General features: G+C 40.9%; 1 protein-coding gene across 4 annotated transcripts in view; it reads left to right on the top strand.

Moving 5' to 3' along the window:
- LOC134355571 (bridge-like lipid transfer protein family member 3A) overlaps positions 1-17,970 on the top strand; it is a 161,699-nt gene that overhangs the window by 31,717 nt on the left and 112,012 nt on the right. For all 4 annotated transcript variants that reach the window (XM_063065628.1, XM_063065629.1, XM_063065626.1 and 1 more), the window contains exons 2-4: positions 3,199-3,361; positions 5,016-5,054; positions 5,729-5,820. In XM_063065628.1, coding sequence (XP_062921698.1) covers positions 3,199-3,361; positions 5,016-5,054; positions 5,729-5,820 — 294 coding nt within the window. The remainder of the gene's footprint in view (positions 1-3,198; positions 3,362-5,015; positions 5,055-5,728; positions 5,821-17,970) is intronic.

Below are 17,970 nucleotides of genomic sequence, written 5' to 3'. Positions count from 1 at the left end.
TCCTCATTATTAGGTTTCCTGGTTTTTCTGTTAGCCCCTTTGAGGGTCGGATTAATTACCTTCATATTGTAGCCATTCTGTAAATGTCATACGTAATCGTCGTATTTCCTCAGGAAGACTCTCCAGGTCTGAAATAGTTTTTGCAAGGTTAATCAAAGTAGAAAGAACCGCTTTACATTGGGAGGCATAATGATGACTGTTATTGTTGAGCTATAAGTCTGTGTGAGTGGGATTTCTTCTAAATGTCTTGTTCTTTATCCAGAGATTATGACCTCGCCAGATCTCTTAATTCTACATTTCCAAGTTAGGGAAGCATCCTGGATTTAGTCTCTTCCTCTGTCAGAGTTTTTAAAATTTCAGTTGGGTTCACTTTCATTTTAAAGTCCAGAATATACATATCTTGTGTCTTATTTATTCTTGCATTGCAATTCAGCTGTTTCAAAGATCATGTAATGTACCTGCCTCAGTGGAAATGTATCCTTTCAAGGTTAAAGAGAACAAAACTGCCCACAATACTCCAGGCGTGATGTCTCGAAAGCCCTTCCTATTTGGAGCAGGACGTCCTTAATAGTACTGCCTCATTTCCATTTCTCCCACCAATGAGTAACTTCATATTATCCATATTATATTACATGTGCCATTTTTTTGCCCACCGATCTAATATATTTGAGTTATCTTGAAACCTTTTGCATCTTCCTCACAATTCATAATCCAATCCAGTTTGGAAGCATCAGCTGACATTAGAAATATCCTCATCCAAGCATCAATATACATTCTGAATAACTGAACCCAAAGCACTGATCATTGTGTTTTGGCCTCAGTTATTACCTGACACCCCAATAAATTTCTGTTTTCTGCCTGTTAACCAATTTTCAATTAATGCCAATACATTACTTCCAATAACAGCATGTTTTAATTTAATGCTTTTAACTTGGGCGTTTGAAACATTTCAAACCATATTTGCTCATTTTCACTGAGCTGTTTTACTTGTTACATCCTCAATTATTTTTCTGTGAAAAACACTCTGCCTTCCAGAAACCCATGATTTTCATTTTAAATCAGTTGGTATTTCCAAATTCTACGTCCATCTTATTCTTTGTGATAGCCTTAGCATAGTTCCCAAAGCTGATGTTTGGCTAACCAATCAATTGTTTTCAGTTTTCTCTCTCTCTCCACCCTTTCTCTTGAAATAGTGGTCTAGCATTTGTCACCCTTCATCTGTAGAACCAAGTTTTCTGGAAAATAATAACGATGAATTTACTGTTTCCATGGCTACTTCTTTTAAAAACCTGTGATGAAAGGAATCAGACCCTGGAGATTATGTGTGTTTATTTTATTTAACATGACTTTTTATTAATAATGACTGAGATTAATTTGTCACCTTCATTAGATCCGTGGTTCCCTAACATTTCCGTGAAGTTATGTGTGTCCACTTCATGGAAAACAAAGCAAAGTTTTCTAAGTTCTCAAACCTCAGCAGCATTAAGGATTTTCTGCAGTTTGCTTGATTGAATGCAGTAACAGTCAACTTTCTGATCACTAGATGGATTAAATTGAGCAAATGATATAACAAATGCATATGGAAATTTTAACTCCGGATTTAGTTGAGTGATATTCTCTAATATGTTGTTCTAATTTATCTGCCATTGTATAGTGTAAACTTTTCCTTCTATTCTTTGGACTTGCTTGGAAATCCAGTAGCTTGGTGGCTTCATTTGTTCCATTATGAATAATGAAAAAAATACTTTACTAAACATTTTGGAACTTGCTGACATGTTTATAGTGTTTCATTTAAAACTACTACTGGAATCTTGCTCCAAACATTTGTCTCACCAGCCTGTAAATTGTCATATAATAACAGTCCTGAAAGGGATGATGCAAATAAAGGTATAATTAATATCCATATTACATACGATGCATTTGCAGTATGAAGTAAAAATTTGCGAGGTTAACTAATTTTGGGGAGGAAGGGAAGATTGGGTGGTAATTTGGAAATCCTGAAGGGTATTTGTCTTTGAAGGGGCTGATGACGACTTATAATATAGACATGCCAATGGATTTGCACTACACGTCATAAACTGATGTGTTGACTGAAGATGTGTTTGCCATGATGCAATTGAGTCCAAGTATTTAGTAATCAAATATTCGGAAGTTAAAGTCTTCATTGGGCAAATTGATGACCAAGACCTAATGAAATGAACGAATACACAAACACATGCACAGCTTAATGTTTCTGAAATCCTTTGCTGGGGTCGACGGTAAACAGGAACTGTATTGTTAAGGGTGCATTAACATTTTTCTTGACATTTTTGGAGTATAACAAGCCTGTATGAAAGATTGCAAAAATGAAAGCTATATCAAAATATCTGAAATGTTTGAAAACATTTGTGATCTGCATACTGTATTGAGGTATTAGTTCATCTGTTAAGTAAAATAATTTACTTGATGCTAAGTTCTTGAACATTGTGGTGTAACTTTGAGTAGCTGTCACATGCTGCTTAATTGTTGAATTTTGCTGAAGAGAGTAAATGTACTCTTTCAAAACCACAAGGTTAAACACTAGAATTTAACTGTAGGTTGCACACAGGCTTACTATGTGATCAATGGTCCATTGAAGTCAGGACTTAACATTTTGCTTAATTGCAAATCCATCTAATTGCAATTGCTGAAGAATCCATGAAAAGTTCCATTCTCCATCTTCCATAAACCTGTAAGCAGTTGAAAAATCAGCAACTTGCATAAAATCTCACTCTATCATTGTCATTCTACAAATTCTTTCAGGTGCTCATTCTAAAATTCCTTTCAAGCTTACTTTTAATTCATTCCCTCATTCTGTATGCTCCATTTTTGGGGGGACCAAAGGTGGCTGATGTATTCAATTTTCAATTTCTGTTCTATTTCAGTTGTTAAGATACAGCTTTCGTTCATGCTTTTGTTGTTATAAACTCTTGCCAATGTCCACTGAGTTATTTTTGGTTTTATTGTTTGTTCCTTTTGCCCTTTATTCTATCATCCAATGTGCCCCTCCTCCCCTGAAAAGAACAAATACAAGTGCAGATCAGTGTTTTTTTTTGCTGCAATAGTGCCTTTGTTTAAATTTACTTTGGAAAGAGAAGTTTTAAATAATAGTCCAGATATCTTAGCTTCTGATACTGTATGATTTAAACGATGTATGTAATTGACAAATTCATTTTTCAGGTTTACAAAGAACCTCTCGCCTGACAAAATCAATCTAAGTACACTCAAAGGGGAAGGTCAACTGACAAATCTGGAGCTTGATGAAGAAGTACTGCAAAATGTCTTGGATCTGCCCACGTGGTTGGCTATCACCAGAGTGTACTGCAATAAGGCAGCCATCAGGGTAGGTTGTTTATCTTTGGATCTTCACTGGCATGGCTATGCATTTCATCATGAAATATAAAATTGTAATTCTTAGAAAGCATGACAAGATTTTTATTTTTGATGTGGAGGTAATTTTTTATTTTATTTAAAAGATCTTTACCAGTTCCATTCTACTTCATAAAAGTTATCCATAAAACATGATTTAACACTGATGGATTTTGGTTTCAATTGACTTCAACCTGGCTGGACCTTTTGTGGGCTGTGTGCCAATCATTCTTGTGAGCAATGGCCAAGTAAACTGTCTGCTGCACGTTGATCTTGTTACAACAGAATAGCGATGGAGAATTGATTATGCTGTACTTCATCTAGATTCTAACTGACATTGCAAGTGCTTGCTTCCTGCATCTGGCGCAGCTACCAGTTCATTCTGTTTTTGACCTGTTAATCACAGACTACTCAGAACAGAAGTATTTATGAGAATTTCAGATTTATTTATTCATTTATGGGATGTGGGCATTGCCGACTAAGCCAGCATTTATTGCTCATCCCTAGTTGCCCTTGAGAAGGTGGTGATGAGCTGCCTTCTTGAATCACTGCAGTCCCTGAGGTGTAGGTACACCCACAGTGCTGTTAGGGAGGGAATTCCATGATTTTGATCCAGCAACAATGAAGGAATGGCAATATGTTTCCAAGTCTGGATGGTGAGTGACATGGAGGGAGATTTCCAAGTGCTGGTGTTCCCAGGTATCTGCTGTTCTCGTCCTTCTAGGCACAAGTCCCCAGATGTTAGTAAGGAGGAGTTTGCAGGGTTGACAGGGCTGATTTTGCTGCTGTCATTTTCAGCGCCGAGGTCAACGCTGGGTTGTCTGTCCAGGTTCATTCCTTATTATTTTCCTTTTAGCAGTTGGATGCAACTGAATGGCATACTGGGCCAATTCAGAGGGCGTTTAAGAGTCAACCACTTGGGTCTGGAGACACATAAAGTCCAGACCAGGTAAGGAGAGCAGGACTCCTTCCCTGAAGGACATCTGTGAACCAGATGGGTTTTTATGGTGTTATAGTCATCAGATATTTTCATTGATTGCAACAGTGAAAAGAATCCTTCTGTGGCAAATATTAATGACCGTTTTAAAGTAATTTAATTGTGCCAACAAAGGATTTTTGAATGCTTAAAATAATAAGCATTCAAATAATAATGGATAAAATAAAACAAATCCATTGATGTTATCCTGTTATGACATTAGTGTGGGAAATGCTACCTATTTCTTGAGGTACTCTTCCTGAATGATGACATCAAAGAATGTTTAAATATAGATTAAGAGGAGAAATATTATTATGAGGCACATACAGGTTGACTGGCAACATTATTGATGTAGCCTGTTTTGCAGTTAAAAATTGTAACTTGAAGAGAATTGAATTGAGTAATACCCTTGATGGAATTAATCAATTCAATTCCCTAATGCCAATCATGTTTTAGATTTTATTTGCACGTTCATGACATTGCAATCCTGCTTTATGGCTGGGTTAAAATTTTGTCTTGTGAAATTGCTGAAGAATCTCACTTTGAGATGAACAGGAAACTGAACTGCATAGCTCATCATTTTGAAGTCTGCAATGGGAAGAAGGTGCTGCTTGCTAATTTGTTAAACAAACTGCATTCTTTTTTAATTCAGATACAATGGACGAAGCTCAAGACCCATCCTATTTCTCTGGTAAAGAGGATTTTCTCGATTTAAATCACATCGGTTTAAGTTCAGCTTGAACTAAGTACTATATTCCATAATTGCCAGTATTATGTGTTGCTTTACAATTTGCCAATTAGATTTGTTTTTAAGTTTAATATGGGTTGAGTTTTGTCCTTTCTCTCTCCATACTAGGATATCCCCAGCACTCCTCAAACTTCCTACAGCTTTAATTTTACAGTTAGGATTTAAACAATTGCCCATGATTTGGAATGCTTATCAAAATTTAAATGAGACCAGTGTTTTATTTGGTAATGCCCTCTATCTTTAATTTCTTGATCTAATTATTTTCTTTTGGCAGCAAGTAACAAAAAATTTAATAGCCTCGTGTCATGCCTAAGAAGGTTGAAGACAATGCTGATAATATCGAGCAAAGATGAAATCTGCTATCAAATAAGTGCATCTTCCAAAGATGAAATAATTTATGCATTAATCACTTGTTGCAAGGAAGGACCATTTTGTATTTGCACTTGGTGCTTCTATTGCTCTAAAATAGTAACATTCAGATAATTTGCTACTGTATGTCTAAATGAAATCTCGATCAGTTGTGATGTAGCTCTACAAATTTTCTCTCAACTTCAGGATGAAATTATCATTTACTTGGATTTGAGCTTGTTGAAAACTGTTCCTCCTCTTTTCTGTAGTTCCTTGATAGAGTTGAGGTAGCAATGAGGACTTGTGAGGAACCTCGTCCTCCAAATGGGCCCTCTCCAATTGCCATTACAGCAGGTCAAAGGTCAGTATGTACGATTGCATCTGTGGAGTAGTCCTTAATGTAAGGCAAAATGCATGGCAACCTAACTGAATGCAGGGACAACAGATGTACTGTACTTGTATTATGCATAACAATGTTATATGTACTTAATGTCTGCCTGTGATTCTCAAATTGGGGAAAATAAGCTTTGCATTGACTGCATCTTTTCATACCCCAATACCTGTCACTAAAAACTTAGCATTTGTATTGCAAACTTAGTCAACCTGCAAATGATTTCATGAAAGAGCAATGAGGTTTATTGTCAGTTCATCTCAAGTGTTGACTTCAGTGATTTAGTTGTGATCTTTTTATCCAAATAGTATCTTAGATCTTCAAATAGACTTGTACTGACATTACTGGTTCAAACAGATTAACATTTCATTGAGAATAGGATACCTCTGATAATGAAATACTCAAATAACGTTGTTTGTCAATCAAGTCATCTGCTGACCTTGATGAGAAACATTCTGGATGAGTCATGTATGGTGGCTAGAGGACATGACAGAAGTCATCCCTTTGCCAAAATACAAAGGCCAGGAGTGTGATGGAATGCACTCTGTTGCCGAAACGAGCAAATTTTCAAGACTTGAAGCCCAAAGCAACCAACTTGGAGTACTGCAGTTGCCACATGAATGTTCACTCTTTCTATCACAGCTATCCCTCTGCTACCACAGCTGCAAAGTTGGCTGTCAAGAAAATGGTGTGCAGGGTTCAAAGCTTCATCAACAGTACCTCCTGAACTTTTAATCACCATGTTACAGCACAGAAACAGGCTCTTTGGAGCATCCAGTCTATGCTGACCTGATCTTCTGCCGATTCCCAACTACCAGACCACTTCCCTCCAAACCTGTCATTCATCCAGACTTCCCTTAAATGTTCATTTGAACCAACAACTACCACTTCTGCTGGCAGCTCGTTCCACACACACCATCTGAAGTTTCCCCAGATTCCCCTTAAATATTTCACATTTCACACTAAACCTGTGTCCTCTAGTTGTAGTCTCACGCAACCGGAGGTTGTGTACATTCACTGTATACCCCTCATAATTTTGTACACCTCAACATGACCACCTTTCATTCTCTTGTGTACCAGAAAGTTAAGCCCTTGTCTATTCAATCTTTCCCTATAACTGATGTCCTCAAGTCCCGACAACATCTTTGTAAAGTTTCTCTGCCCTCTTTCAAGCTTATTGGTATGTTTTCCTGTAGGTAGATGTCCAAATTGCACACAATATTCTAACTTCAGCCACAGCATCATCTCATCAATGCCAAAATTAAAATCTGGATTAAATATTATCCAAAATATGAGCCAATAGTTGGTCATTTTAACAATTTTCATATAAAAATTAAACTATATGCTTTTTTTGCATACAAATGATTGTGCAAAAGGCAGATTCTTCAGCGTCGAGGTTCTGGAGTTGCCATAATATGAGGGTTGTAATGTCAGAGTGCTGTTCAGAAATTGCTGGCAGAGTACAACCTGAAGGTTTGGACATCTAAATTTGTACTGGTATTGTCAACCTTGTGGGTTCTTCATGGGGAATTGCCAGCAGTTTTTTTAATATTCACTTATGGGATACGGTACTGTCCCAGGATTCGGAAACAATGTTGATTAAGGAGCAGAAAGTATGTGATTTGAGGGAAGCTTGCAGGAAGGCAGTGTGCTCTTATGCTAGTCACCCTTGTTAAATCTGTGGAAATAGAAGATGGACATGATTAGCCTCAGCAAATAATTAGTGATCACTTTGCAGATGGTAGAGTAAGGACAGTGTTGGGAGTGATTGTTCATGATAGTGCATTGTCTTCCTTCTGCACACAGAATGATTGACTCCATGAGAATGTTTTCTGGAGCAAAGTAGTCCTGGACTTGCACCCATAATTTTGAGAGTAGCCACGGTAGTAAATAACAGAATTGAAATCTGAAGCACCTGGATAATTTACCACATTGTTTAGTAACTAAGAGTGTTGCAGTATGCTGGAACATTTTGGTTTGTGTCACACTAGTTCTGGAGAGCAAGTCTTCAAAGGTACAGCTGAAATATTTTCATGCCCTAAGTCCTTTCCTGTTTCTCACACCATCATTTACTTCCTTGTATCAAGTGCAAAAAAATTTAACTTGTTGACAAAATGACACAACAATTGTAGGCCGTATCTCAGGTAATGATGAGTTTGAATACAGAGAGGAAATTAAGAACCTGGTGGCATGGTGCAAAGACAATAACCTATCCCTCTATGTCAGCAAGACGAAGGATTTGGTTGTTGACTTCAGAAGGAGTAGCGGACCGCACGACCCAATTTACATCGGTGGTGCGCAAGTGGAACAGGTCAAAAGCTTGAAGTTCCTAGGGGTCAATATCACAAATGACCTGACTTGGTCCAACCAAGCAGAGTCCACTGCCAAGAAGGCCCACCAGCGCCTTTACTTCCTGAGAAAACTAAAGAAATTTGGCCTGTCCCCTGAAACCCTCACTAATTTTTATAGATGCACCGTAGAAAGCATTCTTCTAGGGTGCATCACAACCTGGGGTATGGAAGTTGTCCTGTCCAAGACCGGAAGAAGCTGCAGAAGATCGTGAACACGGCGCAGCACATCACACAAACCAATCTTCCATCCATGGACTCACTTTACACCGCACGCTGTCAGAGCAGTGCTGCCAGGATAATCAAGGACAACCCACCCAGCCAACACACTTTTTGTCCTTCTTCCCTCCGGGAGAAGGCTCAGGAGCTTGAAGACTTGTACGGCCAGATTTGGGAACAGCTTCTTTCCAACTGTGATAAGACTGCTGAAAGAATCCTGACCCGGATCTGGGCTGTACCCTCCAAATATCCGGACCTGCCTCTGGGTTTTTTTGCACTACCTTACTTTCCATTTTTATATTTTCTATTTATGATTTATAATTTAAATTTTTAATATTTCCTATTGATTTGTAATCCAGGGAGTGGGAAACGCAAAATCAAATATCACTATGATGATCGTATGTTCCAGTATCAATTGTTTGGCGACAGTAAAGTATAAAGTATAAACAAGGCTGTAGCATATGTGACCATATTTAGCTCGAAGTGATGGCTTGAATAATCTTATTCAGCATCCTTCTGCAATCTCCTGCCTTAAGCCATCCAAGGAATTTGATTTGCTTCACGAGTTGGGTCAATTCAGATCAGAAATGCAAGAAGGATATGTAACCAATTTACAGTGTAAGATTTCAATTGTCCCTTAATTAAAGATGGGATAAACAACACTTAAAATGCATTGGTGTTATAAACATGAAGGTTATTGCCAGAAGCTTAATATTAATCAAAATGTTAAGTCAATTTTTTTTTCAGAAAGGCATTAACAGCTTTATGGTCCTTATTGGCAGTCATTCTGAATAGCTTGAAATTCAAAATTTAACCAGCCAATGGTACAAGAATTAATTTTCATAACATGATATGCATCCAACAAGCTGGTGTTACAAAACAAACTTTGACAATTTTCATATCTGTTTGAAAACTTTGAGATGCAATCCAGCTTTCTGTCAGTACACCTCAGTATTTCTTGCATATAATTAAAGGTTCATTTATTATCAAAGTATGCAACTCTGAAATTCTTCTTCCCAAGTAGCCATGAAACCAAGAAGGAAAAGAAAGGCAGCTCCCACGTCCCACCTGCGCGCACAAAAAAACTGAACAAAAATGGAACAGGCACGTCAACTCCCAAAATCCCACTCCCTGCTCAAAAAATAATGAGAAAGATCGGGTGAAAAACACAGAATATTTTTTAAAAACTATAAGACGGGGGTGGGGGAGAAATGTCTGTAGTTCAAGTCCACATTCAAAATGCAGAAAACCTAGGCAACACTCTCTGGGCAGAGCAGCAGGCTCTCCCCTCTCCGGTAGCAAAGCGATCAAAAGGCAGGCAGCCGGCACTCCTCCTCTGCACTCGCCACGATCTTTCAGTCTCCCTCATTGCTTCAATCAGCAAAATGGAGTTGAACATCTGCTCATGCACTATCCTGCTGCCTGTCTGACATAAGGTTCACACACACTTTCGCTGCCTCCCAGAATCCTCTTGGAGATGGCAGAGCACTGGAACACCCAAATGATCGCCAAACAGCATATCGCAGGCTCCAACAGTTCCAGAATCACATTCAAGGCGAAAAGCAAACATAAAAGGAATAAAAGAAGTGAAATACATGGTTCACAAATGGGAGAAAATCTATAGATGCTGGAAATCCAAGCAACACACACAAAATGCTGGAGGAATTCAGCAGGCCAGGCAGGATTTATGGAAAAGAGTAAACAGTCGACATTTCAGGCTGAGGCCCTTCATCCCAAGTGTTCTCTAACTAGAGTTGTTTTCTTTTAAGAAGCTGCAACATTACCTTGTTGGTCGCGAACTCAGTCCTGCAGCTGATGAAGGCCAGCACATCATAGGCCTTCTCAACAACCTTTTCTACTTTAAATTTTATTGTCGCCAAACAATTGGTACTAGAACGTACAATCATCACAGCGATATTTGATTCTGCGCTTCCCATTCCCTGGATTACAAATATTAAATATTAAAAATAGTTAAAATTAGTAAATATTAAAAATTTAAATTATAAATCATAAATAGAAAACAGAAAAAGGGGAAGTAAGGTAGTGCAAAAAAAACACAGAGGCAGGTCCAGATATTTGGAGGGTACGGTCAGATCCGGGTCAGGATCCTTTCAGCAGTCTTATCACAGGTGGAAAGAAGCTGTTCCCAAATCTGTCCATATGAGTCTTCAAGCTCCTGAGCCTTCTCCTGGAGGGAAGAGGGACAAGAAGTGTGTTGGCTGGGTGGGTCGTGTCCTTGATTATCCTGGCAGCACTGCTCTGACAGCGTGCGGTGTAAACTGAGTCCACAGACGGAAGATTGGTTTATGTGATGTGCTGCGCCGTGTTCACGATCTTCTGCAGCTTCTTTCAGTGTTGGACAGGACAACTTCCATACCAGGTTGTGGTGCACCCTGGAAGGATGCTTTCTACGGTGCATCTATAAAAATTAGTGAGGGTTTTAGGGGACAGGCCAAATTTCTTTAGTTTTCTCAGGAAGTAAAGGCGCTGGTGGGCCTTCTTGGCAGTGGACTCTGCTTGGTTGGACCAAGTCAGGTCATTTGTGATATTGACCCCTAGGAACTTCAAGTTTTTGACCTGTTCCACTTGCGCACCACTGATGTAAATTGGGTCGTGCGGTCCGCTACTCCTGAAGTCAACAGTCAATTCCTTCGTCTTGCTGACATTGAGGGATAGGTTATTGTCTTCGCACCATGCCACCAGGTTCTTAATTTCCTCTCTGTACTCAAACTCATCATTACCCGAGATACTATATTGAGCAGTGGTGCCCTGGGGAAGAGGCGCTGGCTATCCACTCTACCTATTCCACATTATCTTATACACCTCTATCATGTTTCCTCTCATCCTCCTCCTCTCCAAAGAGTAAAGCCTAGCTCCCTTAATCTCTGATCATAATGCATACTCTCTAAACCAGGCAGCATCCTGGTAAATCTCCTCTGTACCCTTTCCAATGCTTCCACATCCTTCCTATAGTGAGGCTAGCAGAAATGGACACAATACTCCAAGTGTGGCCTAACCAGAGTTACATTACATCGCAACTCTTAAACTGTATCCCTCGACTTATGAAAGCTAACACCCCACAAGCTTTCTTAACTACCCTATCCACCTGTGAGGCAACTTTCAGGGATCTGTGGACATGTACCCCCAGATCCCTCTGCTCCTCCACACTACCAAGTATCCTGTCATTTACCTTGTACTCTGCCTTGGAGTTTGTCCTTCCAAAGTGTACCACCTCACACTTCTCCGGGTTGAACTCCATCTGCCACTTCTAAGCCCACTTCTGCATCATATCAATGTCTCTCTGCAATCTTCGACAATCCTCTACACTATTTACAACACCACCAACCTTTGTGTCGTCTGCAAACTTGCCAACCCATCCTTCTACCCCCACATCCAGGTCGTTAATAAAAATCACGAAAAGTAGAGGTCCCAGAACAGATCCTTGTGGAAGACCACTCGTCACAATCCTCCAGTCTGAATGTACTCCCTCCACCATGACCTTCTGCCTTCTGCAGGCAAGCCAATTCTGAATCCATCTGGCCAAACTTCCCTGGATTCCAAGCCTTCTGACTTTCTGAATAAGCCTACCATTTGAAACCTTGTCAACTGCCTTACTAAAATCCATATAGATCACATCCACTGCACTACCCTCATCTATATGCCTGGTCACCTCCTCAAAGAACTCTATCAGGCTTGTAAAACATGATCTGCCCTTCACAAAGCCATGCTGTCTGTCCCTGATCAGACCATGATTCTCTAAATGCCTAGAGATCCTATCTCTGAGAATCTTTTCCAACAGCTTTCCCACCACAGACATAAGGCTCACTGGTCTATAATTACCCGGACTATTCCTACTGCCTTTTTTGAACAAGGGAACAACATTCGCCTCCCTCCAATCCTCCGGTACCATTCCTGTGGACAACGAGGACATAAAGATCCTAGCTGGAGGCTCAGCAATCTCTTCCCTTGCCTCATGGAGCAGCCTGGGGAATATTCCATCAGGCCCCGGGGACTTATCCGTCCTAATGTATTTTAACAACTCCAACACCTCCTCTCCCTTAATATCAACATGCTCCAGAACCTCAACCTCACTCATATTGTCCTCACCATCATCAAGTTCCCTCTCATTGGTGAATACTGAAGAGAAGTATTCATTGAGGATCTCACTCACTACCACAGCCTCCAGGCACATCTTCCCACCTTTATCTCTAATCGGTCCTACCTTCACTCCTGTCATCCTTTTTTTCTTCACATAATTGAAGAATGCCTTGGGGTTTTCCTTTACCCTACTCGCCAAGGCCTTCTCATGCCCCCTTCCTGCTCTTCTCAGCCCCTTCTTAAGCTCCTTTCTTGCTACCCTATATTCCTCAGTAGACCCATCTGATCCTTGCTTCCTAAACCTCATGTATGCTGCCTTCTTCCACCTGACTAGATTTTCCACCTCACTTGTCACCCATGGTTCCTTCACCCTACCATTCTTTATCTTCCTCACCGAGACAAATTTATCCCTAACATCCTGCAAGAGATCTCTAAACATTGACCACATGTCCATAGTACATTTCCCTGCAAAAACATCATCCCAATTCACACCTGCAAGTTCTAGCCTTATAGCCTTATAATTTGCCCTTCCCCAATTAAAAATTTTCCTGTCCTCTCTGATTCTGTCCTTTTCCATGATAATGCTGAAGGCCAGAGAGTGGTGGTCACTGTCCCACAGATGCTCACCCACTGAGCGATCTGTGACCTGACCTGGTTCATTACCTAGTACTAGATCTAGTATGGCATTCCCCCTGGTCGGCCTGTCCACATACTGTGACAGGAATCTGTCCTGGACACCTTAACAAACTCTGCCCCATCTAAACCCTTGAAACTAATCAGGTGCCAATCAATATTCGGGAAGTTAAAGTCACCCATGATAACAACCCTGTTATTTTTGCACCTTTCCAAAATCTGCCTCCTAATCTGCTCCTCTGTATCTCTGCTGCTACCAGGGGGCCTACAGAATACCCCCAATAGAGTAACTGCTCTCTTCCTGTTCCTGACTTCCACCCATACTGACTCAAAAGAGGATCCTGCTACATTACCCACCTTTTCTGTAGCTGTGATAGTATTCTTGACCAGTAATGCCACCCCTCCTCCCCTTCCCCCCCCCCAGCCCTTTTAAAGCACTGAAATCCAGAAATATTGAGAAACCATTCCTGCCCTGGTGCCAGCAAAGTCTGTATAATGGCCACTACATCATAATTTCATAATTCCATGTATGTATCCAGGCTCTCAGTTCATCACCTTTGTTCCTGATGCTTCTTGCATTGAGGTACACACACTTCAACCCTTCTGCCTTACTACCTTTACACTGTTTATTCTGCTTCTCTTTCCTCAAAGCCTCTCTATATGTTAGATGTGGCTTTACTCCATGCACTTCTTTCACTGCTCTATCGCTCCGGGTCCCTGCAAATTAGTTTAAACCCTCCCGAACCATGCTAGCAAACCTACCTGCAAGGATATTGCTCCCCCTTGAGTTCAGGTGCAACCCATCCAATCTGTACAGGTCCCACCTTCCCCAGAAGAGATCCCAATGATCCAAAAATCTAAAACCCTGCTCCCTGCACCAACTCATCAGCCACACATTCAACTGCCATCTCCTCCAATTGTTACCATCACTGTCACGTAGCACTGGCAGCAGTCCTGAGAACACCACCCTTGAGGTCCTGTTCTTCAGCCTTCTGCCTAGTTCCCAAAACTCACACTTCAGGACCTCATCCCTCTTCCTGCCTATGTCGTTTGTACCAACATGTATCACAACTTCTGGTTGCTTTCCCTCTCGTACCAGGATGTTGTGCACCCGGTTAGAGACGTCCCGGACCCTGGCACCCGGGAGGCAACAAACCATGCGGGTGTCCTTCTCACGTCCACAAAATCTCCTGTCTGCTCCCCTGACTATAGAGTCCCCAATGACGAAAGCTCTCCTCTTCTCCGTCCCACCCTTCTGCACCACCAAGTCAGACTCAGTGCTGGAGGCCCTGCCACCGTGGCTCACACCTGGTCGGTCGTCCCCGCCAACGTTATCCAGGACGGTAAACTTATTATTCAGGGGAATGGCCACAGGGGTGCTCTGCACAACTTGTCTACTCACCTTTGCTTTCCCCCCCTCTGACTGTAACCCAACGACCTGCTTTTGACAGCCTAGGTGTGACTGCCTCGGATGGTCTCACAGATTACCTCTATCTTGAGGAGAAGATAAGGTTAAATGGATTTATTCATCATGTTGGTTCAGTCACCTCCTGCTGCAGACCTCTGATATTTATCTTCAGGTTGCAGTGCGTGGTGGCTCTATCAAACCACTCATGTAAATGAGCATTTGGAGTACTCTATCCAGAGTGCATCTTCTGCCTTTTCTCAGTGTATCTGGCAAGTGATGTTCAACATTGAGGAGAGCTTCATCAGCTGAGTGAAGACTGTGGGTGAAAATTAAGACATGGTTTCCTTGCGCATTTATGACCTGATGCCATGTGACTTCATTGTACTTGGAGTTACTACTAAAGATTCCCAGGGCCACTCCTTTTGCATAACCTTGAACTAGCACCTTGTCCAGATCTGCCCTGCCAGTGGGAAAGGTTGAAACCAATGATATTTGTGGAGGAATCAAGCATGTCATTTGTGAACTCTGATTCTGTGCTGATGCTGTCAGATTTTTGATGAACTCTGTCTCAAGTTAAACACCAGTCTCCAGATGTTCATGATAAGGACTTGGCAAGGTTAACAAGGTTATAAGTGATTTTGCTTTGTCTGAATATTGTGCCACATTCAATGTTAGATGATTTGTTGGATTTTTATTCTGGAAGTTTGATTCATTTTATTCTGGGGGTTTCTGGTACAGAACTACTAACACTTCCTCAGAAAATTTAAGTTGAAATGCTGTAAGTTGTGGTATTTGGAAGAAAATTTTGCACCCTCTCAAATGTATGCTGTTTTGTATTTGCATAAAAGTAAAAATGTGCTAACTCTATATTGTTAAGACCATAAGATATAATAGCAGAATTGGGCCATTTGGCCCATTGAGTCTGCTCTGCCATTTCATCAGGCTGATCCATTTTCCCACTCAGCCCCAATCTGCTGCCTTCTCCCCGTATCCCTCCATGGACTGACTAATCAAGAATCTATCAACCTCTGCCCTAAATATACCCAATGACTTGGCTTCCATTGCTGCCCGTGGCAACAAACTCAACAGATTCACCATTCTCCTGCTAAAGAAATTCCTCTTCATCTGTTCTTAAAAGACACCCCTCAGTTTTGAGGTTGTCCTTTGGTCTTAGACTCCCCCACCAAAGGAAACATATTCTCTATCGAGGCCTTTCAACATTGCATAGGTTTCAATGAAGTCACCCGTCATTCTTCTGAATTTGAGTGAGTAGAGGCCTTGAGCCATCAAATGCTCCTCCTGTAACAAGCCTTTCAATCCTGGAATCATTTTTGTGAACCTCCTTTGAACCCTTTTCAATATCAGCACATGCTTAGATAAGGGGCCCGAAACTCCTCACAATACTCCAAGTGAGGCCTCACCAGTACTTAAGAAAGTCTCAACATTACATTCATGCTTTTGTATTCTCGTCCTCTTGAAATGAATGCTAACGTCGTATTTGCCTTCCTCACCACAGACTCAACCTGCAAATTAACCTTTAGGGAATACTGCACGTGGACTCCCAAGTCCTTTTGCACTTCAGTTTTTTGTATTTTCTCACCATTTAGAAAATAGTCAATCCTTGCATTTCTTCTACCAAAATGCATGACCATACACTTCCTGACACTGTATTCCAACTGCCTTTTCTTTGCCCATTCTTCTAATCTAAGTCTTTATGCAGCCACTCTACTTCCTCAAAACTACTTACCCCTCCACCCGTCTTAATATCATCTGCAAACTTTGCAACAAAGTCATCAATTCCATCATCCAATTATTAACATACAAAGTAAAAAGAATCGGTCCCAACACAGACCCCAGTGGAACACCACTAGTCACTGGCAGCCAACGAGAAAAGGCTTCCTTTATTCCCACTCTTTGCCTCCAGCCAATCAGCTACTGTTTTATCCTTGCTGGAATCTTTCGTGCAATACCACGGGCTCATTATGTGTTAAGCAGCCTCGTGTGACACCTTGTCAAAGGCCTTCTGAAAATCTAAGTACACAACATTCAGCAATTCTCCTTTGTCTATCGTGCTTGTTATTTCTTCAAAGAATTCCAAAAGATTTGTTTGGCAAGTATTGAACCTTGAGGAAACCATGCTGACTATGGACTATTTTATCATGTGCCTCCAGGTACCTGAGACTTCATCCTTAATAATGGACTCCCAATCTTCACAACCACTGAGGTTGGACTAAATGGCCTATAATTAACTTTCTTCTGTCTTTCTCCCTTCTTGAAGAGTTGCTTTCTGTTGATTTTTAAAAGCTTCCCCATCCTCTAACATTTGCAATTTTCCATTCCTCCAGAGCCAAGCCAGAATCAACTGATCCTTGAAAGATCATTATTAATGTCTGCACAATCTTCTCAGCTACCTCTTTCAGAACCCAGGGGTGCAAACCATCTAGTCCAGGTGACTTACGTACTTTCAGACCTTTCAGCTTCCTTGAACCTTCTTCCGAATAATGGCAACTTCAAGCAGTTCTGCCCCCGACACACTTGAACTTCCAGCATGCGACTTGTGTCTTCCACAGTGAATACTAATGCAAAATACTTATTCAGTTCATCCAACATTTCCTTGACCCCCATCACTACCTATCCAACTTCATTTTCCAGCAGTTTGATATGTACTCTTGCCTCTCTTTTTACATGTTATATATCTGAAGAAACTTTTGGTATCCTCTTTGTTATTAGCTCGCTTACTTTTGTATCCCATCTTTTCCTCCTCTATGATTTTTTTTAATTGCCTTCTGTTGGTTTTTAAAAGCTTTCCAATCCTCTTAACTCCTCACTAATTTTTGCTTAATTATGTGCTCTCACTTTGGCTCTCATGTTGGCTTTGGCTGTTCTTGTCAACCATGGTTGTGTCATCCTGCCTTCTTCCTCTTTGGGATGTATATATCCTGCACCTTCCGAATTGCTCCCAGAAACTCCAGCCATTGCTGCACTGCCGCCGTCCTTGCTGGTGTTCCTTTTCAATCAATTTTAGCCAGCTCCCCTCTCATGCCTCTGTAATTCCCTTTACTGCACTTTAATACCGATACATCTGACTTTACTTTCTCCTTCTCAAATTGCAGAGTGAATTTGATCATATTATGATCACTAGCCCCTGAAGGTTCCTTTATCTTAATTACTTTAATCAATTACAGTTCATTGTGCAATACCCAATCCAGAACAGCTGATCCTCAAGTGGGCTCAACCACTAGCTGCTCTAAAAAGCCGTCTCTTTGGCATTCCAGAAACAGTCTGTCTTCGGAGCCAGCACCAACCTGATTTTCCCAGTCTCCTGCATATTTAAATTCTCCTTGTGGCCAAGTGGTTAAGGCATTCGACTAGCAACCTGAAGGTCGTGAGTTTGAGCCCCAGCCAAGGCTGCGC

Source organism: Mobula hypostoma, chromosome 13 (genome assembly GCF_963921235.1).
Source record: "Mobula hypostoma chromosome 13, sMobHyp1.1, whole genome shotgun sequence".
Classification (NCBI taxonomy): Eukaryota; Metazoa; Chordata; class Chondrichthyes; order Myliobatiformes; family Myliobatidae; genus Mobula; species Mobula hypostoma.
Note: the sequence above shows the minus strand (reverse complement) of the source record. Positions and strands in the feature narration are given on the sequence as shown.